This window comes from Aythya fuligula, chromosome 1, assembly GCF_009819795.1.
Source record: "Aythya fuligula isolate bAytFul2 chromosome 1, bAytFul2.pri, whole genome shotgun sequence".
Classification (NCBI taxonomy): Eukaryota; Metazoa; Chordata; class Aves; order Anseriformes; family Anatidae; genus Aythya; species Aythya fuligula.
Genome location: NC_045559.1, coordinates 175,466,979 through 175,493,355, shown reverse-complemented (window position 1 = coordinate 175,493,355; position 26,377 = coordinate 175,466,979). Strand labels below are relative to the sequence as shown.

The 26,377-nt window shown below is 42.6% G+C and overlaps 1 protein-coding gene across 2 annotated transcripts in view; it reads right to left on the bottom strand.

Moving 5' to 3' along the window:
• Positions 1 to 5,041, bottom strand: part of DGKH (diacylglycerol kinase eta) — a 156,982-nt gene extending 151,941 nt beyond the window's left edge. Inside the window, exon 1 of one of the 2 annotated variants that reach the window (XM_032189987.1) lies at positions 4,841 to 5,041. In XM_032189987.1, the coding sequence (XP_032045878.1) occupies positions 4,841 to 5,026 (186 nt within the window). In that variant the 5' untranslated portion in view covers positions 5,027 to 5,041. The remainder of the gene's footprint in view (positions 1 to 4,840) is intronic. The other variant, XM_032190012.1, reaches the window with a different exon arrangement.
• Positions 5,042 to 26,377: the final 21,336 nt, after the last annotated feature.

Below are 26,377 nucleotides of genomic sequence, written 5' to 3'. Positions count from 1 at the left end.
GAAATATAATACTGACGACAGACACCCTGCAGCACCCTTAAATTGTTTCAGCAGACGCCGCCAGGTGCCAAGAGGGCGAGGGTGATTGCTGTGCACTGGGTCACCTTAGTTCTGCCCCACGCTGTGTAAACACGATGATAAAGTTTTAGTGACGCTACTTATGTTACCGCAGTGGGGAAATAAATGGCAAATTACAATGCATTTTGAAGTCATGCGGACTCAGGCAGTCCTAATGCACACAGAGAAGCCACAGGAGGGTTAAATTTGCTACCATGGCATTCTCTTGAGAAATTCTGGTACATAAAATCACATTTCCTTAATCAGAAAGGAATCAAGCACTATTTAGCTGAGTAAATCAGGACCTACCAAATAATAAAAGCTAGATAAAGCAGATTACATTACACAGAATGACGTTGGCGAAGCCTAGCACCAACACCAACCACGGGGCTTTACATTTAGTTGAATTAACAAACTATAGCAATCGGAGAGAAATGTATAACAGAAACAAACAGGAAGTGACTACTGGGACTTGGCACTGCGAAATGTCACCATATGGAAGAGTTTAGAAACTTTTTGAAGGCTCAGTTCCTAAATGGCTGGTGTTATCCACTAAGGCCAATAAAAACACAGTGGGAATTTAATTAATTTACTTTTATTACTCTGTAATGATTTAGGATATCTAAAAAAATATATATATTAAGACCCCAGACAAGTTAATTCTGGTAGCAAGTCTTGCAATTGAACTAAATAGCACTGTATCATTTCCACTAATTATAAGATAGCCATACTTCAGCAAATCTCCCACACTACAGTAATTTCATTATTTCAAACAAACAAGCAAACAAAAACACTTAGGGTGAAGGAGGTGAAGAAAGCATTCTCCCTGATATGCTGCAAGTGTATTTATCTCGCTAAATACACCCTATTTTCTTACATTTCCTGATTCATGCTTTCTGCTCCAGAATGTCTGCTTCATCCAAAAATAAACACAGGCCAGATACCCAATCGCAGATTTGAGAGCAAAACATGTATCCAGCAGAGCTTTCCCATTAACTGCACATGGACCCATCTCAGTAGGAAGCCAGGTCAGCAATGAAAGTGCTATTCTTCATACCCACTTTGTAGCAGAGAGAACTCAAGACAGGAGCAGGAGCTATAACCATACTCTTCTAATTGCTCTGCTTCCAAGCATGCAGGGACCACTTCATCTATTTTCTTGTGCTTGCCCCCAAGATGAGCAGGGAGGGGGAAAAAAGGTGTCAGCTCTAATTTGAACCTTCCTGTCTCAACAGGTTCCAGCGATAAAGAACTAAAACAACAAACTTCTTTTTAAGAAGTGTACTTGACACTACAGCAATTAACTTTAAAGAAATTAGAACCTAGCTGATGACAGGCAGAGTTTTCATACTGCAGCCCAAAAAAAATGAAATCATCTGTTTCATTTAAGAAAGGCACCAGCACTCTCTTAACCAGCATCTTTAAAAGTTAAGAAGACATATTTAACGCAGATGCAAGGAGAACTTTCCACAATTTAAATCCCCAGTATAACACTGCTTGTACATCATCATATACACTGCTTTAAGATCAGCTACAATTTTCCAGCATCATCATAAAAATAAAAACATCTATTTCAAAAGCAGTTTTTACCAAGACACTTCTTACATACTGAACATTGAGGTATCGCAGAAGGGAAGAAGTTGTGGGTAGACACAATGAAATCAAGAACGGTTTCAACACTCTCCATTTGGGATTTCAGCTCAAAACTGCTCAGCTTCACAGGGCATTTGCCACCTGTTTATTCTGTTGCACTTCCTCCAGGGAACACATATGTGTTCCACAGATGCAACAGCTTCCAGGATAAGGTTCAAAGATGCTGGCTTTAATCTTGTAGAAGTGCTAATTAATTTCGGTCCTGGCTCCCCTACTGCCACAGTATCACTCCATAAACACGTATGCGGCTGGAGTGAACAGCTCCTCGATGCAAGCGAGGTGCTGTCCCCCAGAACAGTTTAGTCCCTTGCGCTGTGACTTATTGTCTCCTCCTTGGTTTTGCAGAAACTAAAACATGTTGGTCCTCAGGTTTTCTGTATCGGGGAAATAAATCGTGGCTATATTTTGACACAAGACGTGCCTCTGAAAATGTGAGGAATAAGTAGAGATAAATTAAAATACAACAAGAACAGAAGTTACATAAATGGCCAGCCTAGCATCCATCCTTTTCTAGCAGTGATTTACTGTAAAAACAGTTACACTGAAATCAACCAAGCCATTTGCAGAGGAACTAAGTGTTCAATTTGAGCAAGTGGTGGCAAAATTGGACTACAGATCTCTAAGCAGAACAGTAAGCATGCGATTAGCATATCATATGCAAGCAATGAACTTCAGTGTAATTACATTTTCTTTCTTTCCATTTTCCCATTCTGTTTTTCACTCTCTTCCCACCCCCTTGACCAAGTAATTAATGGTTTGCACTTAGGAAGAAGAAGGCACAGGTTCAAAACTCACTTTGAGCGCTACAGGTGTTAGAGATCAACAAACCTATTTTTACACCAGGGAAAAGGTTTTGCTCTTCTACATGCTTTTGCTAAATCTTGTTAGATAGATGCTAAAAAAAAAATCCACTACTGAAGGGTTCTGTCTGCAAAGAATCACCATATGGTAGCTTTCACAAATGATCAACTGTACCAAAACATCTAAAAATAACATCTTCCTTAAGTAAAATAAAAACAATTACCAGCAGAGACTTTTGGGTACTGTTCTACGCTAAGGAATCAATACCACGTTGCTGAAATGTTTCAAGTAAGTATATAAGCAACCTCCAGAGAAAAACGGCGCTGTGTTAAATGGCCCACGAACATCAATGATAAATGTAATATACATGTTTTGGGTTCTTTCAGAAGTCTATTCTTAGCTGTAAGACAAACCCCATCCATTTAATTAAAACCTTAGCTTACAAACACATTCACAGAGTAAGTGAAGCTTAACAAATCTAATTTGAATGAAAGGGACTAGCTGGGTAAAAGAGCAGTTCCCTGATGTTCCTTGCTCTAGTGGTTTCATGTAACCACTGATCACCAACTACTACAACAGCAAACATGCAACACCCTTAAACTAAATGGGAGTTGTCTGTCTAAATATAGCTACTTTTAAATAATGCATCGTGAGTTATAAAATAAAGTGCTACTGAATTATTTAACCCAGGTCTCATCTTTAACAAAGATATATCACTTTTAATTAAATGGGAAGTTATTTATAGTCTTGGTTACATATTATTGTAAATTGCAACCAGTAAAGCAACATTTTACAAAGAGGTACTAACCAGTTATGCCAGTAGCCAGTTTTTCCTATACAAATCCAATTCACAGAAACAGAACTAAGATAAGCAAAATCATCACTTTCAGAGTTGCCTTAAAACTTCAGAAGATGACAGTTTGGCACTCATTCACAGCCCTCAGTCACAGAATATCCCACCAACCCATAACACTTGGCAAGAATTCATTGGCACTTCACGCTCACAAAACTGTTTCAATAACATTCATAATCCCCACGTTTTCTTTACACAAGCACCAGCCTCTAAGAGAGCAAACCCTTGAATACACTTAGCACTACTACAGTTGAAAAAGCATCCCGCTCTGTCACTTGTAAAACGTTTTGAAGACCGGCACACAGAAGCAGTGTTAAAGATGAAAGTTGGTGCCTGGCTGTGTTTTCAACGCAATGTAACAGTTGTATATTATTTACTATAGTAACCCTCCAGCCAGGCCTAACATCTGCAACTGCAAAATTAACGTTTAGCAATCAAAGGGGGATGACACGTTGTGTTTAGAAGGTTTCTGGAAAAAATTGCCTTCCACCTTACATAATGGGATAAGAAACTATTAAACAACGAATGTTTCTTGTTGAAAGGTGCCAGCACTCGGGATGTGGCATGTGAAGCAGGGTGAAAGCACAGCACCAAACCAGCAGGAATCACAGGCAGATCCTTGCTGGCTTTAACGGGTAAAGGAAACAACACATGACCTGTAGAAATCAAGCTGTAAGTGCGATCTGTCTGGGCCTGTACGGAGTCACTCAGCCCCTAAAAACAGGCTCCACTGATACTTAGGAAAAGAAACAGTCGTGTTCCTGAGCTAACCCCAACAGGGCATCCGGAGAACGTGGACCAGGGGTTGCAGGAGGTTACGGGAGCCTCCCGTGCGAGTGCAGTCTCGTAACTTGTCTACTTCTAAACACGTGCGCGTTAACCTCACGGGGTTGGGAGGCTGCAAAGCGATGTGCCCGCCACCCAAAAGTTGAGCAGAGGATTCCCCTGGGGGAGCAGCTCCCCCCCCTACCCCGAGCCAGCCGCTGCTCAGAGCAACTTTGACAGCTGCTGGGCGCCCTCGCACCTACAGCCCGGAGGCAGCGCTGCCTCCCCCTGCCTCGCACGGCCCCTCCTGCTCCCAAACCGGGTCGGGACCGGGCTCCGGGGGTGCAGGACAAGCCGTGCAGGGCGGGATGCCGCCGAGGAAGAGGAGCAGGAGGGAGGCAGCCGCCGCTTCCCCCACACCCCGGAGGCAGGCGGGGCGGCTGCCGGCCGCCTTTTGGCAGGCGGTTTCCCCTCCGGCCCCGCGGCCCCGCCGCCCCGGGGGGCTTCCTGCCAGCCGGGGACAGATGTGGCCAAAACAGCTGGCCGGGGAGGAGGGGAGAGGGAGGGAGGGAAGGAAGGAAGAGGCGCAGCTGCCTCGCCCCCGCCGCCCCGGGGGGCAGAGGGATGCGCTCGGGATGCGGCGGCTGCCCCCGGGGCGGTCGAAGTGGCCCCCGGGGCGGCGGGGCTGGGCGGCTGCCTCCCCCCTTTTACCTTGCTGCGGATCTGCCCCGAGGTGGACACTTTGCGGATGAGTTTTTGGGGGCCCTCGTGCTCCCCTTCGCTGTCCGACGACTCGTCCGCTGCCCCCACCGCCGCTCCCACCGCCGCCGGGTGCTGCTGGGGCTGCTGCTGCTGCTGGATGCCGCCGCCGCTCATCCCCGCCTCGGCCCCGGCCATCTTCCCGGACTCCTGCCGAGAGAGAAGCACACCAGCCCGGCTCAGCCAGGGCAGCCGCTGCCGCTCCCCTCCCCGGGGAGGAGGAGGAGGAGGAGGAGGAGGAGGGACGGGAGGGTGGGGAAGGAGGCGGCGCAGAGGGGAGGGGACGGAGGCGGCCGCGGGGACCGAGCCGGGGAAGAGCCGGGCGCCGACAGCGCGGCCGCCATCTTCCGCCGGGCCGGCCCCCCGCGCCCTCAGCCCCGCTGCGAGCCCTCAGGGGCGACAGCCGGGTGGCCCCAGGGCTCCTTTTCCCCTTGGGACACTCGTGGCGGGTGTCCCTGGTGGCTGAGGCACCTGCCCAGGTGCGTGGAGCCGAGGTGTGCCCGAAGGAGAGCGGCCCCCCGCTATCGCTCTGCCAAGGAGGCGGCGGGCGGAATGGGGGCACCTCGCCTCCAAGTGGGACGTGGTGACCGTCCTGCCTCCTGGCATGAGGAGAGGGAACCGTCCTGCTCCGAATTTGGGGACGCTATTTTGGAATTTGGGGGCAAGTTGCAGGGAGCACGGGCAGCAACCTGGAACGGGGTGTATGGCCGTGTATACATCCGTACACCTCGTACTCCCCATCCACTCTGTGGCATGGAGGTGTGTGACCACCACCCGTATCTTTCAAGCACTGGACAAACTCATGGATTGCTTTCCCCTTGTTCCCTCATAACCCTTTAATTTTCTTATTCCTTTGTTACAATTACTGCTTTAAGAGTAGCCTTTTTGGGGGGAATACACAAAGGGTCACTTTTCCCTGTTCGTCTCCGATCTGGCAGCTCGCACGATCCAGCCTTGTCACCACATGTTCTGAATTGTGGGACTTGGAAATTATTGTGGCTTGCATGTAGTCAGTGTTCAAAATAAGCACTTAAATCACAGCGATGCTAAATAAGATGCACAGATCTCGAGTGCATGGACTGGATTAAACATAAGAAAGCAATCAATACTTGCGGCTTCTATATTCCCACAATTCTATTTATATTTCTAGAAAGGGAACTGACATCTCTAATACGCTAGTACAAGTGCCGCAGTACCTAAACATGAAGAAGTTGATGAGAAACAAAGCCAAAATGTACAACCTATCCTACAGTGCAAACACTTTGCTGCGAGCTTAATTTCATAGACTGGAACATCCCATTTCCTTTATTGGGACTCCTATTCATTGCAGGTGAAATTAAATGTTTCCATGAAGCCTTGCTGTTTTTGTGTCTTGGTTTTGTGTCACTGCATCAGGTAGTTCCAACGAGGTCCTACTCCACTTCTCTGTGTAGGGTCACTACTATTAAGGTATATTTTAGAGTTTTGACAGTATAACCTACTTTTATTACTACAATATAATAGGGCCCAAGTCTTACCACTGACATTGTATCTCAAAATAGATTAAATTTTCCGTATTGATTAATGGTGAAATATCGGAGCCTTTTGAAGGTAAATGACAATTGAATGTTGCAAGTCAATGACAAGACCAGGTTTGCTAATTAACGCTAACACGTATTGCATAGGATTGAGACTGTGATTTGAGGAACACTTAGTGCTAATAGGATGCCTGCAACACTCACTAGCTCCATTTAATCCAACTGAATTAAACAGCACTTAGATGAACAACTCCATCACTGTTAAATTTGTTCCCATGCTAAAACAGCATTCAAAATTATCGTGTATGTGACAGCTGTGTATCTGTCACAAGGCTAACATCCTATGCAAAATTACATGCAAAATTGTATACAAGTAGACATTTCACCTTCCAAAAATAAGGTGAAAAGGAGAGATATTATATGTAATTTTGGATTATTACCTTTGAACTTGGGATGATCATAAAGTTGACTCTGTTGGTGACCCTAAATTTGCATCTTTGGGTAATACACATATATATATTTACATATATATATGTTATTATTTTTTTTGAATGAATGAATGAATGAAATGTAATTTTGTTGCTTGTTCCTTCAATATTCACACCTTGATCCTGCAAACAGTGAGTGGTTAAAGTGTACTTCTAAAAACAGCTTTCCGATGGACTTTTGGAATAATAGCTACATGGCATTACTATTTTCCTGAACAAGACTCTGATCTGGTTTGTTTTCAAACCAATTTTACATTTTGTTACGCTGCAAGCTAATTCAAAAACTCATCTTGAATTTTATAAAACATTGGACCATTTAGCAATGGATGTAAATGCATTATTTTCTCATACGGTAGGTAATACACTGGGAAAATAGAAACAAGTTCATAAATTGCATTTTTTAATATAACAGTACCTGCCACACTCGATCAAGTGGCACTGCAACTGGAGGAGCTGCAGATCTCCTTCAATATCTGCATAGACAGCTTAGATTCTTTCCTCAAATACCTAAAACCTGTTAAATGAGTATCTGTAGGTGAAATGGGCAATAAATACAGTTCTCCAGCTTCTGTTCATGTTCTTAAGTAACAACTCGAGCTCCTGCACTGTGCAGGGGGGGGTCACAAGTCCTTGCATGGGCTACCCCATTGTCGTGTTCCTCTCCACTGGCTGGAGAAAAAAAATCAGTTACAAGGGGGAGGGCACCAGCCATTCACTTGAAAGTGAGTCTCTTTCATCGTATCTTGCTAAACTTCAGAACTGAAGTACTGGAAATGTTCTCTCGTCACTTCATGGGGAGAGCTGAGTAGTAACAACCCAGATCTGCAGATGTAGGAAATGTCCCACAAGTACAGTTTGGTTTCTACATACGGTTTCTGCAAGGTATGCAGGGAATTTGTAAAATTCTAGGTGCTAAAATCTGCCATCAGCTAGTGTTTTCAGTGTGTCTCAAATCAGAGAAAATGTGGGGTAAAGTACTCGAGTTATTCGGTCACATTAGTGTAGAAAGGTATTTCTACAAATCTATGTGTTGTCTGTGCACAGGAACAGCTTTAAAGATCTCACTGTTTTGACCAGTTCTGCTTTTCAAAGGCATTAATACATCCTCAGGGTCTAGTTTCAGTCGTTAACCAGGTGAAGCTGCCTGAGATATCCATGGGATTTTGCCTGAATAAGGACTGCCAGCTTGACTTCCATCACTTGCATCTCTCAGCCGTGACTTACCCAAGTGATTGATGTCAGATGCAATATGAGAAATAGCGTATAGCAGATTTCAGCTCAGGGAGTATAGCTATGAGTACGGTGCTACAAATGGCACCAGTAAAATCCTCTAGACTTCTGTAAGCTCTGAGTCAGGCTCTTGAAGAACACAGGGATAGATGTAGCCTTTAAAAACACATCCAATAATTGCACATGTTATGTCTTTCATTTAACATCCTCAGTTTCATGCTTCTTAATAATTTCCTTGAATGTCCTGCCTAAAGCATGTGAAAAGAGTTGAGAAAGGTTGGCATTTAAAGGGAGATTCTCAACTGATACAAAACAGCTCCACTGACATCATTTGGGCTACGGCAATTGATATCAGCAGATGATCTGCCCTTTATATTCAACGAATTCCAAAGTGCTGGGTAAATACATGCACTGTGAGAATGTTTTAACTGAACAGCTTCCAGTGCTGATAATAGCATATGCGTCGCTAAAAAGCATATGCAATGTACAAAAAATCCAAATACACATACGCTCCAGCTGCACTGGAGATTATAGTTTCTAATGCAGATTAACGCATCACTTGATTCCAGGAACAAAAAATGATTCCAGCTCTAATATTGATTCCTGGCATAATAGGCATATTTACCTCTTTTTCTCTAGGTCACTTTGGCATCTATAAACTGAAGGGCAATATGTTTTTTTCTCCACCTCAGAAGGTTGTTTTGAGGGGAGTTGGACAAATAATAGTATATGTGTCAGGTTGGCAACGCCCTGTTTAAAAGATTTTATTGAATCTTTGCTAATTTTGATGGTTAATGAAAACTATAGTTTTTAACCGGGCTCACCATACTGAGCAAATTAATTTCAGATCTACCTGTCTGCACTCCCTCTGCAGATCAAGTTAGCTATGTTGTTCTTACTTGGCTTCCTTACTTACCAAAGGGGAAGCCAAAATATAACGAAATGTATGCATACCATTGTTGAAGAGAGTAACTACTTTGCTGGTATTTACAGCAGTGTCTGTGTTTCGGGAGTAGCTGAAACCATTCAGCAACCTCTAGGTTACAAAACTGTTTTGTATGCTCCAGTTTGAAAAGGTGTAAAACAGCAGAGGTCAGCACAGTAAAGAAAGAGCTGCTGTGAAAATGTGTTAGGACGCACCTATGGATTTCAAGGTGAAAGGTAAAGTCAAGACTCAGGTCCAATATAAAACATGAAAGTAGGGTATAGAACTTTGTAACGTATATTATGTGTATTTTGAGTACAAAACTGCATCTCCCTTTGAAGAGTTCAGGATGATACACTTACATTTTCTGTTACTTCTCTTTAGCTACATCATGGAGGGCCTGATGCCACTCCAACTGAAGTCAGGAGAAGGTTGTCTATTCAAAAGTGAGCCCTGAATTAAGGAGAGGATTTTATAGATGTCTGAAATTTCACACAGACAATTTCAACCCTGACATTTTCAAAGGAGAAGCTGCGGCTCCATTTGATGTCGGTCAGTTATTTCTCAGGACAGCTGTAGGAACAGTGCTTCCAAATGACTCCTGACAATTTGCATAGGTAATTACCGTGCACAGATTCATAAACTGCAATCAAAAGTTTCACCTCTCCTGTTGCTCTTTTTCTGTGTTTTGAGAGCTAGGGAGAGGTCTGGGCACTTTTTTTTTTTTTTTCTTCATCATCTTCACCTAAATCTCCCTTTGTCCCCATTATAATAAAAAGCCCACTTAAAAGCAGATCATCTATACAAAGAAGAACGATGTGGCTCTTGCCACAAAGACTATGTATTTTACCAGCAGGTTACCAGGTAGAGGACTGAGTGCTTTAGCTGAAATTTGAGGCTTGTAAAGGAAATTAGTGCAGTGGTTAACCTTAAAACTGCATTCATGTGTGTACTCTGAACAAATGCAGCAATGAAATGATAAACATGACCCAAATCCTGTCCTCTACTGGGGGGAGGGGAAGGCTGAGGGGGGGGGAAAATAGGAAAGATAAAAGATGTGCTCCTTGTTTATCTGAGCCCTGTGCACAGAAGGAAGCGGGCTTGGATGCTTCAGCCAGGACTCCGCATTTCCAAGCGGAGGGGCTGCAATCCATCTGCCTCCCGAGTTTCATCTGAGTTTCGGATGACGGCAGCCAATTTAAATGTCACTGCTTAATAGGATAACGCGTTCACGGGGAATCAGATTCACCACCTTCCTCCCACGGTGTCTTCGTCTCCCCAGGCAAAAATCTCGGGTTCGCCTTTGCGTGATCCTTTTGGTGTCAGCTCCATATTACCGGAACACGCATACAGCTGTTTTCCCTATCACAGCTGCATCTCCGGCAGCAGCTTCGGGGGCTGAGGACTGCAGAGGGCGGTGAAGGGGGATGTTGAACTTCACAACAAGAATGAGGCCAGTAAAAATGTGTTCGGGAGGGCACGGGGCTACAGATCCTAGTTGGGAAAGGGGTGATTTTAGTTCCCCGTGGGTATCTCCAGGGATCAGAGCGAGCAGGCTGGGACAGCCAAAGTGTGGCTCTCCCACAGCTGCTGTTTAAAACTGGGTTTACAAGTAAACCCAGGAGCCCTGGACTCATACAGTGAGATGTCAAAAAAAAAAAAAAGGCACAACCATCCAAGGGGGAGCTTGGCAGTGGCGTGGGTGCGTGCTTCACGCCATCTCCCCAAGTTCAGGGCCAGAGCCAGCCTAGCCTTGACCTCTCGGATAGCCTGGAATCTCCCGAGTGGCCACCCAAAGCCTATTTTTAGCCCTCCCTGCCTGGTGAGTGTGTGCGTGTGTTTGCACAATGGAGAAAAACCCAACGGCGGGACCAGACGACACCGAGAAGGGAAATCTGATTTTATCGCCCGCTGAGGATGCCGGTGACATGATTTCCTTCGGGCTGGGAGGAGGGTCTCCGAGTTGCTCAAACAAACCCCAAAGCCACCCCAGCTCCCTCCCGGCCAGTTTGGGGACCCCAGTTTGGTGGCACCCCCTTCGCCCGTGCCCTGTGAGGCGAGGTGACCGCGGGGCACCCCAGCCCGGCTCCACTTCGCCGTAAGCGAGCGCAGCTCGGCCGATACACGACGCTTGTACGGTTGCCGTGGCCTGGCTGCAAACATTTAATAATAACGATAATAAAAGAGAATTTTTAAAAGTGTCTCTTTCTGGAAACCTCCTCCCTGTCCCTTCACGGGGTGCTTTCGCCGTGCTAAGGAGGCGGCTGAGCGGTGCCCCCCCCTCCCCCCCCCCCTTGCTCCGTTTAACCCCGGTAAAGTTGAGGGAAGGCTCGGGGCACCCCGATGAGCTCCCCGAGAGCCGGCGGGGCTCCGGGCCGGCAGGAGGGAAGACGGGGGGGAAGCGGGGACAGGGCTGACAGCCCTGCTGAACAATAGGGAAGCGGGCAGGAAGGCGGGTAGGAAATGCCTGTGCGCTGCGAGGCATGCATGTACCTACCAGTTCCTCCCAGGCGGGGCTGCGGGCGCCGTACGGGTGGCCGTGCTCCTCCATCCCCCCCGCAGCAGGTAGCCCAAACCTCGCCGGGGAGAGCCCTTCCCTCCTGCCTCCGCCGCTCCGGCTCCCTGCACGTCCCCACCGCCACTCTTCCTCCTCCTCCCCCCCCACCCCGTTTCCCCCCCCACCCCGTTTCCCCGCTCCTCCCTTTTCTCCCCCGGCCCCCCCTCTGGCCCCAGGCGCCGCCCCGGGCTCCTCGCCCCCTCCCCGGGGAAGAGCCGAGGATTAGGGGCAGGTCGCCTCGGGTATAAGCCGGTTGGAGGCTGCTCCGGCCGTCGGAGCTGGCCACAGCCGCCCCCAAGGGGAGCTGGGGGGGTGCTGGGTGCCCGGAGCCCCCCGACGGGCCGCCCCTCGCACCGCGCCCCCAGCCCAAGGGGGACCGGGAGGCATCGGGGGGAGCCCCTTGGCCATGTAGGACGGAAGGGGACACACATTTTAGCCCCTCGTGGGCAGCCCCTTGCCCACGGAGGGGCTCTGTGGGCATCGAGGCCAGGGCCAGAGGCACCTGTGGTGGCCCCCGTGCTAAAACAGGCCGTGAGGTGGCTGGCACCGCACACCACCCGTGTGTGTGGGGCCACCATGCCTCGTGGAGCTGCAGGATCCCTCTGCCCTCCACCGAGCCTGTTGTTAATCCACAGTGTGTACGCTCCTAGTCTTCTCAGTTTACTAGTTACCAGCGCACCCTTGAACACCAGCCAATGTGTTACGGCTCTTCGAGTGGAGCTCGTACCTCCTACAAACTCAACGCTTTCACTTATTGCTTTCTTCCCCTCCTTGCAGAAGGCCAGGAGATGTGAAAGAGGAGGGTTGCAGAGAAGTTAGGAAATGAAGCTCAGTCACCATCTGAAACGATGCCTTTCCCTCCAGCTTTTCTATATTTCTTTTCATTCCTGCCTGCCCTTTGGAATTTGTAGCTATCGGGCTTGATCGCAAAACCTAGTCTCTGGGTCGCCTGCTTGATAACTCCCAACATCAGAAAAGCAGAATTCACAAGAAAGAAGAAAGGAAATTGTATTTATTGTATTTAGAGATGCATTCATTTTCTTCACAACTTACAGCTTTCATACAGAAAATTGGGACGCTGCCACCTGAGCTCTAACTTTTGCAAAATACATTGGCAGTTTAGAAAAAGTAGCATGTGCACTATTGCCAAAAAAAAGGTGAAGTGCTATCTGTATTTTACTAAGCCTATAGAAAATCCCATTAATCCTGTGCTGCACCCCTAAACCAGGCCCAAAGGAGTGCCACAGTGGTATAGCTCATTTGGGGAAGTGAGATTGCTGCCTTTCTTCCAGCAGTAGAAAAAGGAACTATTTGTGTTGATAATAAGTTTATCAGTGGTCTGTTGATGAACTGCCCTCATTGTAAGACTAACCTCAGAAGGAAGCAAACAAGATGACTTTGAGAATGTTGCTTTTTGGAAGACAGCTTTCTAAAGCTGATGGTGAGAAATGGTACGTGGTTGTCCAAGGATGTTTGTTCTCCTTCCCTTTACCCCCAGGTGTGACATATTGCTAAGGAATGTCATCCCACAAGGGGCTGTGCACTAAGAAGTGGTGTCAAAGAAATATTAGCCAGCTCCCCTCCTTTCCTCACGATGTGCTGCAGGATCTCACGTGGTGGTGGTTTGTACCTCTTGACATCCAGTCTCTTTGGCTGTGGCCACACTGAGGGCTTTGAGGCAAAAGTGGCCAAATATTAAATATACGTCATCCTAGCACCTTGTTGAACCATGAAAACTTAAAACTCATATCTAGGAACACACCCCTTCAAGCTTCTCCTTCAGCTCCAGCGCTGTACGTACCCTTCTATCTTGAAGTTCACACAGGTTCTTGCTGTGCCCTCAGCCCCATTTTTGGTTTCACATGTCCTAAAACGTATACATGTGACTAAATAGACAGACAATTGCATTTACCTCATTTCATCCCCTGGTGTTCAAAACTTGGTTTCTATTAGTGGAAAGCTAGTACAGGCCCCCAAAGATTACAACAGCCTACTTAAGTTTAAGGTCTTGTTGGATAAGGAAGACAGAAATCAGATCCTACACGCTCTAAATGAAAGCTGCAATGCAATTTCAGATCAGGCCTGTCCTTTGGGGCTACAAAATGCCAAATTTGGTTTCTGTGACAGGGACAGATTCATGCTTGTTGATGAGCTCTGCCCTACATGATTTCCCTTTGCGTGAGCTCTGCTCACCAGGTTGAAGAGCCCAGTTTTACCAAGGTCTCTGCGCTGCTTGGCTGAACTGGTTGAAAATCACAGGCAAAGTATTTCTCTGAAAAATGTAATTCTGTCAAAGCTGATATGGAATTTGAGGATAAATGTCAGAATCAGAGAGTTTATATATATATATATATATATTTCATCAAGATGCTGCCACATTTGCAGAGGGGCAAGGGAACTGCAGGCAGGCCCAAGGCAAGGATAAACTTAGAGAATAGGTAGAGGAGCAGCCCACTAAAATAAGCTGTGGTCATCTGGCCCCTGGGAGAAGGGGACAGTGGTTTGGGACAAGACTTTACCAGAGGCAGGTCTTCACAACTGGCTTGGGAACAGGCATCAAAACATCTCCAGCACAGCCTGGGGGTGTGTTTCATTTCATCCTGACTTTGACTTTGTTCCAAGTTGTGTGCTTATTTTTTCTTCAGGTTTTTCCACTTAGTCTAGACATTTGGGTTTGAATTTCTCAGTAGTCTGCTGTATATGCTGTGTTCAAAGATGCCTCATATCCCTCTGTCTCTTCTGTTCCCTGCCCTTAATGACTCAGTGAAAACTGGTTCAACAAAGTGAATGTTTCATTATTGACATTTTTTACATGAAGTGCATTGAAAATAGCAACACATGCCTTCTTTTTCTGAGCAAAATATTTTGGCTATGTTGGACACACTGAAACATATAGATTTTGATTCAAATGCTTTGTTTAGACATTCACAAGGGAAAGCCTCCACCTCCTTAAATATTTCCATTCCTTGGCGGTGGGAGGTTGAATTGAACCTTCAATTTTTTGCCCTAATTTGAGGTAGAAAGATTTTAAAATAATTATATTTTTTCTGCATTTTTCTGTATCATTTGGCCATCATTCCTTTAGCATATACCACATAAAGAGCATATACTAATTGTTATCAATTTAGGCTAACATGAAACTTCCTTCTTTTCTCCACACAGAATATGCAAGCCTACTCTGAGTAAACTCTTCAAGGAAATGTTGTTGCTCATTCTCCTCATAGTAAACATGCCTGTTGTTTTTGTTTTGTTTTGTTTTGTTTTGTTTTTCAGTTAAGTAATTTTGCATAACATCTGAAGGTAAGGGTTGATCAACATGGAAATTGGGTTGTCCCTGCCAGACAGATAGGGGGTAGCAACCCACAGTAGATCATTAAAATGAGAAATATATTAATAGCAGAGCAAAATGCACATACTTTTCAACATGGCAACCTTTCAGATAAAGCTGAAGTAACAGAATGGTTCAAGAAACACATTTTAAAATGAACATATATTTTATTTAATAACATTAATTATTGGCAAAATCTTGATACCTGTCTTGAAGCCCACTCCTTTCTGTCTATGAGGGTGTTTGGGCAAAAAAAAAAAAAAATAGTAGTTTTCTTCAAGAAGATTTCTCCCAGTTTACAATGTCTTTTTTCTGTTTGGACTGTTTTGCACATGGCACCTCAAAAAACGCTCTTGGCCTACAATTTTTGTTCACAGACTTTCTCCATTGTGTGCCTTTTCTCTTCATTCTTCTTCTTCTTCTTGCTCTAATTGCTGCTTCTGTGTGTACCTGTATGAGACAGGACACTTTTAAACAATTTCCCAGAGATTCGGGTGTCAAAAGGTGGAATTATTTCTGCAGTTGGCAAAATTGTGTCTATGGACTTAGGAAAGAGCTTCGTGAAGAAAGAAATCACAGTGAGAAGAAAGCCCTGGGAAAAGTTTTACCAAAGGACCTGCAGAGCTGTAGAGGGATAATCCACCTGCTACTTTCTTGCCTTCCACCAGTTTTATTTCCAAGTATTTTTCAAGTATTGCCAGCAGGTCAAGGGAGTTGATCCTTCCCCTCTGCTCAGCACCAGAGTATTGGGTCCTCCAGTGCAAGGGAGATGTAATGACCATGCTTCATGGCTGATCATCCATGTTAATAAGGACACTGAAACATTCTTCCAGTTTGTACATGAACCAGGGCTGACTGCCAATGGGTTGTCATCTTCTCTGTAGCCTCCTGGGAATACTTAGCTGAAATGTGGTTTCCTAGAAAAATGTCACATGGATATCAAAAACTTTAGTAAATTGATGCACAAGGCATATAACCAACCTACAGGTATGTTGCCCCATCACGGAAAGAAGTTGGGTTATTTGACTCTGTCCTTCAAATAGTTGTATTTATTATTCCTCTCCATGTTGTCTTCCAAGTTACATTATAATTTTGGAGAGAGTTGAAGTTTATTGAACGGATCGGTAACTCCTCAGTTCTTCCTTTCTCTCCTTTTTTTTAAAAGTTTCACTTCACAAGACAAGAAGAAGTGAACTGACTAAACACAGGCTGTATCTTCCCCTCATCTTTACCTACGAGACAAACACCTCTGACAAGGTTTTGCATTTGTGGTTTCAGAGTTTGAGAAGCCTGGCACAAAATCGAGCGTTTGCTTCTTTGAGTTCATTCAGGCTCTGCAGATGGAACTTTCTGATAAACATTTATTCTAAAAGAAAAAGAAAAGAGAAACAGATAGCAAAGAATATGGGTTACTGATGTGATACTTTAAAGTCACATAAAAATTAATTAATAGAGAATTATATTACTTCTGAAGCATTCGGCACCAAAATAAACATTTTATTTAAACAACCTATAAAGCACTAAAGGTTTATAGCAGAAAAATTGAGGAGGGGGAAAAGAACTTTGCCTCCCTCATAGCACTTAAAAAGGAGAAAACAGGTGGCAAAATGATTTGCTTGGAAAATGGAAAGAATTTAGCCCACCCAACAACTTGGCACTGAGCGGAGCCATCCCTTTTATCTTTTTATGTGTTCTACTAAGCACAATATTTGGGAGCTTTCCAACTACAGCAAATCAATATGTAAAATTCCTATTTTGGTCACCTCATTTCTTGCAATCTATCATGGTATACGTTCAAACAAAAAATTAAACAGATCTCTTTTTTTTCCAAAACCAACCAAACAAAAAACCTTTTCTGGTTGTTGTGCAGCGGAGACCCAGGGAGGCAGACTTATCCCAGTGGAGGGTACACATGAGGGGAAGAAGCAGCAAGATGTATGTGAAGTGGTGGGGTATATAAATGCTGATGTGAGGTCATCCAGAACAACTAACAGGGACTCGTGGTCGGGATCCTGATTTCTTTTAAGATAAGATAGAGCATAATGAGTCAATATAGTTGTCATTGCAAAAAACAAGTTTTTACTAGAGTTCACGGTCATAGTGCTGTATACTGAAGAACATTTTTTGGCTGGTACAGTGAGGTATGCTTACTTCTAAGCACACAGTTTGTCCTATTTATTTCACTTCCAGCACATGCTGAAAGCACATACTCTCTGTGGGGAGCACTGCAAATTGACAGATTTGAGAAGAGAAACATTTGATGTATAGAGAAAGCATGGAAGGAAGGAAGAGAGACAGCAATGTGAAACAGGAGGATGAAGGATGTGCCTGTTTACTTTTCTAAGATGATACATTTTTCTGACAACAATAATTCCACAAATACCGACATTAAGGAAAACCAATGCTTTTAGTGATTGAGACAAGTATAACAAGATTAAATTAATTCTTACCATAATTCCTGTGATTTCAATTCAATTAGCTCAGGGACAAATTGCTCCACAAAGTTTTTCATAGATTCTATTAACTTACTTAATGTGGAGTTGAAATTCTGTCATTGCTGTAATAGCGTTACCACATTACTTTCAAGGGATCCCATCTGATGGCTTGTGCAGCTATTTTTACTTTTTAACAAGGAGAGGATGTCACACAATTTACCAGAAAAGAAAATATGTTCTTGATGCTTTAACCTTGTTTAAGTTACTTAATTTGCATTTGAAATTTAAAGAAAGAGTCTTAATTCATGGAGCAATCATGGTGTATATGAGAGTGCAAATTAAAAGTGGCTAGATATAGACAAGCCTAGTTCAGATAAATAAAAAAGCAAATAAAAGTGTCATTTCTGTGTCTGTTAGATCAATAAAGAGGAAATGTACAGGGGTGAATATTAAAAATACTTTTATTAAATACTCATTTTAAAAAGAACATTTCCTGAAGTTGACTGTCATCTTGTCATTTACCATGGAAACCACAAGAAAATCACATTTATGTTTATTTGTTTAGGGAATATATATATATATTTTATATATATATAAATTTTTTTTATATATATAAATTTTTTTATATATATAAATTTTTATAAATATAAATATAAATTTTTATAAATTTTTTTTATATATATAAATTTTTTTTATATATATAAAATATATATATATTTTATATATATATATTTATATATTTTATATATTTTTAATATATTTTATATATTTATAATTATAATTTATATATATTTATATATATTTATATATATATATTTATATATATAAAAAATCTATATTTATATATAGATTTGCAGTTAAAATTTTGACATTAATTTTGACACTCACCTACGGTGAGGTGTAATGAATGAGTATGCATTGCTACCAGGGTTTAGAGATGTAATTAGTTTATTACCACAATTTACCAGCCTGCAATATTGCTGCAAAATAACAACATATCCAGGCATGCAAACTTCTCCATCTTCCTTGATATTTTAGGAACAATCACATTCTAAGAAAACACACCCAAAAAGCTTCTTCTCTGTCCCAGGTTTTGCACTTCCATGAGGTTTGCCCTTTGAATTGACAACAATATTTGTTTGTGCTTCCTGCACAGGTGGGGAAGAAAAGGCAGTGACATGGGCTAATTTCTGAAAAAATACAGGCCCCCTTATGCTTATTATTGATGTTATCACTCTCATTTGAAGTACTTAGTATCTGTTAAGCATCTGGAAGAAGGTGTAACAGTGAGGTAGATGGTCCATTGGCTAACACAGCAACCTGGTGAAGGACATTGACTTCCACTGGTACAAGGAAGCCAGGTAAGGTATGTAAGCCTTTTCCTACAGTAATGGAAATCCCTCATCACTGGATGGAACAGGAAGCATTGTCTGATAGGTGAGGTCTGCCCAGCATGTGCATGGAGGTCATAGGATGGTGGGCAAGGTGTTTGGGGCCTCCCTGTTGGCTTGGAGCATTGTATAGCTGGTATCCTGAGGAGGGTGGAAGATAGGTCTGTTTGCCTGTGTCACGCATCTGATCTGTCCATCTGTGAAATACCTCAGAAGTTAATTCTTCCTTTGTCAGGAAGGGTGGAACAAGGCACTTGGGGATTAGCAAATACTTTTTTGACCAGATGAATAGCAAAAGGGTAAATTAAAGACAAAGCTTGGTGGTGCTTTTTGCTTTATGCATTTCTACAGTCTTACAGTGTAGGAACACTGTTAAGTGTAGGAACTCCTATCTACAGTGTAGATAGGAGTTGCAACCAACCTTTTTTCCTTCGTGTGTTTTGAGAAATTTAGAGGTTTTTTTTATTGTTGTTTTGTTTGTTTGTTTGTTTGTTTTGTTTGTTTTCCTTTTGTGACCTATGGGTAAAGCTATAAGAGAAGGAAATTCTTTTAGTTTGAATAGAAAAGTACCAACCTGATGAACGTAAAAGCTACTGACCAGTTCCTGGTCAACCAGATTTATTAGGTATCAGATTCTAAGATGAAAGCAGCTGAATCCCATGGAAACAAGCAGAGAAGAAATAAGAGATGGGCAGACTTTAACTGACATTATTTGCAGGTGTCAGGAAGACGAAAGAAATGAAGGAACTGAAGGTAAGTCACAAAAAGGGCAAAACACTGAAATAAATTGAATTGGCTGGTGAGATGAACATAAGCAAACATAGTTCTAAACAGCCAAATGCAAAGCTGTGCACTTAAAGACAAAGTCTGTAGGAAACACTTATCTTTATGGGGATGCCATGATTTTCAGACGTCTCCAGGGTCATGGTGAGTAACCAGGTGTGTAAAAGTAATAGCCAGGATCAGAATGGCAAATTGAATTTCTGAATAGAATTGGATTTATAAGCAGAAGAATTTCTGGTGCTAGTAAGTGAGTTATATTGCCTCCGTGCTTGGTACTCAGGTAAACATTGTTGTGCTATGGCATCTGGTGCTGTTGTCCACAGTTCAAGACAGATGATTATTATTTTGGAAAGGTGCAAGGAAGCACCTGCAAAGCACCTGAAAGGTCAGAGAACATTTTTTATAGTTAAAGATTGAAGAAGTTTGTTTTGATTAACAAAAGAAGTTGAAAAGTGACTTAATTAAAATCTGTAAGTCTCAAAATAGGAAAGAGGTGAAGGTGTTTCTTCACTCTACGTACAAGCTATCAGAAGCTCTACCTACTGTAAGTTTAAAATTAGGTTGAGAAAAAGGACAGATTTTTAAGCATGGTTTGTGATTTTCACCAAATTCTTCAACAGTTCAACATTTTTAACAAAAGACTGCATGTTCTTTTCAAAGATGTTTTTATTCAAACTCACCCTGCTTTATGTATATCTTATAACTTGCTCTACACAGGACTAAATAATCAAATACCACTGTTCTATGCATGTAAAATCATATATACCATATATAGTGGGTAATCTCTACTGACTAGATAATCACCAGGGAACCTCATGAGTTCATGGAAATATTGTATGTCCTCTGTGGTCAAGAAAAAAATATCAATTTTATTAGAGCAAATAGGGCCATACAAATATCCTCATCCTGCCCCAAAAGCAATATTTATTTGTCACTGGAGGAGATTTGGGTCACTATAAAAAATAGCATTAAGAACCCTACAGCTGAGGCACATCATCTGCATCTTCCATCTTGTGCTCCCGATGACATCCTAGATAGTAATGATTGAAACTGTCTATTTATTAGATATGACAGCTTCCACTGATGAGGGTGTTTGTAATTCTAAGAGAAGAGCAGATGCTAAGATGAAATGTCTTTAATTTTCTAACCACAGAGTTGTTGCTTTGGTAGACTACTGAGACAGTGGCTCTGTAATCATTTAATACCAGCTCTATGTGGTTGTACATCATGTAGCAGTACAAATTTGATCAAAATCAGGCAAGAGCATATGATTCTGTTTCTGTTGGTTTAGCCAGAGCACACAGAACAGTATTTATGTTCAATTTTATGCTGGCTTTATGGATTTTATGGCTGCAGGAAGACAGCAGGAAGTTAGAGATGCCTAGACAGAGAATACTTGCTCTATATTAAATCTGCTAGGACAAATTCTTCCCTTCAAAACATTGTTAACCAATTTGTATCACTGGAATGACTCTGTACCAGTGTATTGCATTCTTATGATTACAGTACTTTTAAGATCTGACACTAAATGTCCTAAAAAACAAATTTACTGTCTTGTCAAAACACAGCTTGAGAGCCAAGCTGAACTTAGAGTTGAAACAGTGACACCGGAGTAATCTCATTGCGCCTGCTCTCCAACAACAAACAGTACTGCAAAGCCCCGTGATACCTTTAAAATTGCCAATGATTCCTGAAAAGAAAAAAACAAACAGAAGTCTCCAGTCAAAACAGGAACACTTTGAGGAAAATAGCTGCAGGAAAGGATGGATTACCTTGAAACTCCTGTTTTGTCTCTTTATATGTAGACATTATTTGGAAGAGTTTAAATTTCCTCATGTCTGACCTTCATCAAGTTCTGGGCTTGGGTAGGGTGCTGAGTGAGCTGGGCATGCCAATTAATTTTAATCATGGTAATAATTGTAGTAAATGAATGATCTGCAAGAGTGAATAGCTTCTTTGTCAACTGGATGAATAATTTGGAAACCATAAAAGTGAGTTGGTCGGAGGTTGGGTCACAATGGTTATATTAGTTTTCAAAGCCCAAAGCAGGCATAGTGACAAAGATGAACTTTGAAATTAGTTTGGGAGCAAATATTCCACACAAAACAACAATATAGGCATCAGGACATTCAGTATAGGAAAGAGCCATGGTGGGCTGATTTTTAAGGATGAATGCCTTGTACAGCATGGAATTAAAATATCAAAATTTTTCATGGAGGTAACATGAGAATCAAGGACTTCAAGAAGTCTGGACAGACAGCAAACTTGGTCTTTGCAGTGAAAATCTGGAATGACACCACTGATCTTCATGGTGGCAGATGAACCTGCCTGCATGAAAGCAAGATCAGGATCTACCTCATTACTCTGTTTTGAAAATGTAGAATGAATTTTTAAAACACACTAGAGGGCATGGAGCAGCCTATCCTCCCAGACAAAGGAGGGTCCACTGGATCTGCTGAATTTCACATGGCTTTCCATATGTGAATCCACGAAAGCTCAAGCCTTTATGAAGAGGCATTAACCACCACATAGCTAGACCTGTTGCGTGCTAATTCCTCAAAGCATAAAAAAATCACAATATCACGAGGTAGTTTTTGAAGCATCATTTTGAAAACACATAAAAGTTCCACTCAGAAATATGCAATAAGTCTGATGGTCTTTGTGTTGTTTTACTATGAGGTCACATTCTGGTGTAGTTTTAGAGTTGAGAGTCTTGCCATACAGTGCATAAAATGTATGCGGCCCATTTATTTGCTTGTTTTCATCACACATTGAGAAAATACATAGCTAAAAATACTTCAGGATGTTTTCCATGGAATATCATCCATGGCTCCCTCAAGATATTCTTCTTTAACATTCTTTAAGCCACGTGATATTCAGTGTTTCCAATGACAAAACTGTCCCTCCAGAAATAAGCTGCATAAGTTCCTGTTATGAGCTGTGTGTTGCACACAGTGCAATAATTGCCTTCAAACAATGTTGAGGCTACAAAAGCAAGCAGTCATAAAGGTAAGAAATACCAAAATTAAGGTCGTCTGTGCAAACTCTGGTTGTGCAAATGCCCAGCCTGAGCCAATCTCATTACGTGACAGCCTATTTTTTCCCTCCTCATTCATTCAAATGACAACATACCTGGTATTTACCAGATGGAAAGCTACTTGATTTTCCTTTTTATTCTTCATGTGTAGTAAGCCATATTCATGGCTTGACATGTTACCTCTTACCCCGCGTCCAGGTGGACTGAAAGTAGAGCAGCCAGTCAGCCTGAAGGTTGCTTAGCTAACCAGCCACATTGACTCCAATCCTCTGACCTCTCTGCATGCCCTCCTTCTCTGGCGTGGCAAAGCCATGTTCAGAACTTCATGGGACAAGTCACACACATGGATTAACTTACCTGTTTTAGGGAATTTCCCTGTTGTGTTTCCAAATGCCTCCTTTCAGACAAGGCCCAAGTGTCCCTAATAATGGAAAGCATTACACGAGCCAGGCCTAGAGGTTGCTACCGGCTCTTTTTCCAACTCAAGACTACCAAAGGAAGGAAAATGTCGACCATACCTCAGCAGTGTCTGTTCAAGAGCCACACACCATTGAACTATTGGGTGGAGCTATTTTCTCTAGGGAAGTATGAAATCATGCTTCCCTATGCACAGAAGCTCTTCAGTGACAATCCCTCCTTCCATTGTCCTCCCTGGTTTCACAAGACTGAATCCTACAGCATTGTTCCCAGGGAAAAGCAGACTTTCACCCAACTGCCAGGTCTGCATTTTTCCCATGAGGAAGCACCTATCTGTACCAGGCTGTAAAGGAAAACCCCACCACCCAAACCCTTTGAATATGGAAGAGAACTCTTTCTGTTTAGTAAATAATCATAAAAAGGGATGTCTGAAAGGGTGCAAAGCATTGCTGCAGCTACTAATGATGCAATGATTGATGACGCCAAGTACCTGAGATACAATTAATCCCTTTCATCACCTCATCTCTAGGTATACAGATAGACGTTGTGAATCACGTGGCTTGACCTCTTACTAAAAGTCATACAACTAGCCTATTTTGCATTGGGTTACAACAACAAATTCAGGGATAAATATGATGTTGACACACAGAACTTTGCAGAACTTCCCTAACCTCTTAAAACTGGGAAAACAAACAAACAAAACAAGCAACAGCAACAACAAAACTCAATCTTACGAGGCAAATGGGAACAAACAAAGCATCATACATCAGAGCAGCCCTCAGGCACTCTGCTCCGGTTGCAGAAATCTTTCTGACGAGCCTGTTTGGCCTCTGGAAGGGCACCAGATCCCTTACTCACACCTTCCAGGAAGAAGTGAAGAAGACAAGCCCTAACAGGCTTCTCCAAATCCAGTGCCTCAGAGAGAGGGGCAGCTTCTCAGGGCAGGGAAGGAGAACTGCTACCTTTGCCTTGAGCCAATGTTTTCTACATTATGTTACCAACAGAGCCTTAGTAATCCTCAGTTTCAGGGATAAGATCGGCTCCCTCCTAGATCACGGGCTAAAAGCATGCACAGCCTGCCTAGAGCTGATATCAATTTTACACATTGAATCGCTGAAGCTGAGGAAGCTGCAGCTGCCAAAAAATGGGAATGTTTTTAAATTAAGGCACCACGTGGACCCAGCAAGATTCTTGTTTAGGAAATGAAATGAGGACAAACAGCAAGAGAGGTACTTCATTGCTGATTTTAACAGCTAAGTTTCCCTTCAAAGTGCATCAAGCTCCCCTTTTTTTGTTGTTTGTTTGTTTGTTTCTCTCTCTCTCTCTCTAATTCAGCTTCTGTGCTGAGCGTAGAAGGGAGAAATCAAAGACCTCAATCCTGCTTTCAAAGCTGGTTCGCACCATAGGTGTGCAGGGGGAGATTGGCCCCAGCACAGCAAGAACTATTGGGACCCACCAGTTCCTGCTTCACTGTGGGAAAGCAGACTTCAGCAACTCTTCACCTTCTGTGCTTGAGCAGAGTGACATCTCCTTTCACACTTCTTTTTGCTTACACGTAGCCAGTAGTTTTGAATTCCCAGTAGCAAAGTCTACATCCAAGCCATTGAGAGTTGTCACAGGGAATGTAACTACAAAGTTATTTGCCTATATTCATCCATTATGGGGAGGGAAGAGGAAGTAATAAGGAGATGCATGGTGGTGGAACTGAGCAGCAGAAAGATGACATTTCAAAGGAGTGAAAATGCAAATAGGAATCTAATGAAGGCTAGTAATAGGGCTGAAGAGAGGAGGAGTGTATATACTCCTCAGTCATCTTGCTGTCTATTCACATTAGAGTTGCAGTTGTTCTCTATATACCAGTGCACAGCCTTCCTTTCAGCAGAAGTGAAAAGAGTATATAGGTTTCTTTTCCACATATACCCTTCTACTTTACTTAGCCACACTGATTACATATTCCTTTCCACCTCGGATAAGCAAAGGGATACAAGAAGACAGAAATAAATGAGAATGTAAGACACACTCTTTCACACTCTTACAATCATCAGGCTAAATGTATAATTTCTGCAGCTCCACGGAAGGCAGTGAAGCTGAAATTAGTTCTTCATGCATGGATTATGGTATTGCATAGTAATTTTTAGGAATCTGTAAAGTGCAGTATGAATGGTTTATGCTCAGTCCTAAGGGTGAGGTGTTTTATTTGTTTTCTTCTGCTAGGTCACAGTTATATTAAAAACTCGAGGAAATATTTATTTGAAAGTCTCAGTACAAATGAGAGAATTATTTTGAAAAGAAGGGTCAAAAAGAGCTGCAGAGTCCTAAGAGTCAAAAAGTCAGTTGAAGAGAGCAGAAAAAAAAAAGTCTAGAAAAATACTGTAGAGGTGACTAAACCTAGCAACTGCAGAAAACAAAATAATGTATCCCTTTTTATTTGTTAAAGCCAAGAGGAAATTAGAGAGCCATGAAAGGCGACAGAAGCACCATGACAGACAAATTTCTGATGGACAATGGGCAATCCAAACTTGGTATTTTGTGTTCTTTCTTTGCCTATGTCTAGCATTCATCCATTTGCTTTTGCTGTACATCACATCCACATCTTAAAAACAAACTCAGATGGACTCAATTCTTAGATTTTCTTCCTGAAGGAATAGAAAGTTCATTGAGGTGGAGGAGAATTGGAAGTCAGTAACCTTTAATATAGAACAGACTCCAAATCCAGGTTGTTTCATAAAAAGGAAACAAAGCAAAGCAATCTGAAAAATCAGATTAGCAGGATAGAAACATAAACATCAAATGCAATAATAACGGATTTAAATTAAATGCAAGTACCTAACCAGGCTAAACCTTTCAGTCACAATCTGTTGTATTAGTGCTCAGATACGCAGACTAGAGAATTCTGTTGTTTCTGGTTCTTAAGGAATAAATGTCACTTTGTGTCTGCTGACTGCATCTGAAGTCAATAAATCCATCTGCTGCCTTTCACGCATGTAGAATGCATTTAGATCCCCTCCAAGCCGTGTTCATTGGACGGCTTGATATAATTAAATGGGCTGCATGGCACTTTCAGATCCTGTTGAATCCAAGCTATCAATTTAGGTACGTATATTTCAGTCTCTCCCAGCTACAAGAGGAAAGGGGAGCACAAATAGCAATAGTCCTAAAGTGTGTTCTTTGCCATTGTATGTTGTCAGATATGATGGTAAGGTATTTGACAAATAATAAATGAAGATAGCAGCTAATTTGAACAAGTCCAGCCAATTCTAATTTAGGTTAGGAAAACCCTTTATCAGCGTTCTTGGTAGTGCCTCTGTGGACTGAAGGGACTACAGAGAATAAGTTATATCTCTTTCCATTAAATGAATGTAACACCTTTATTAAATGGCA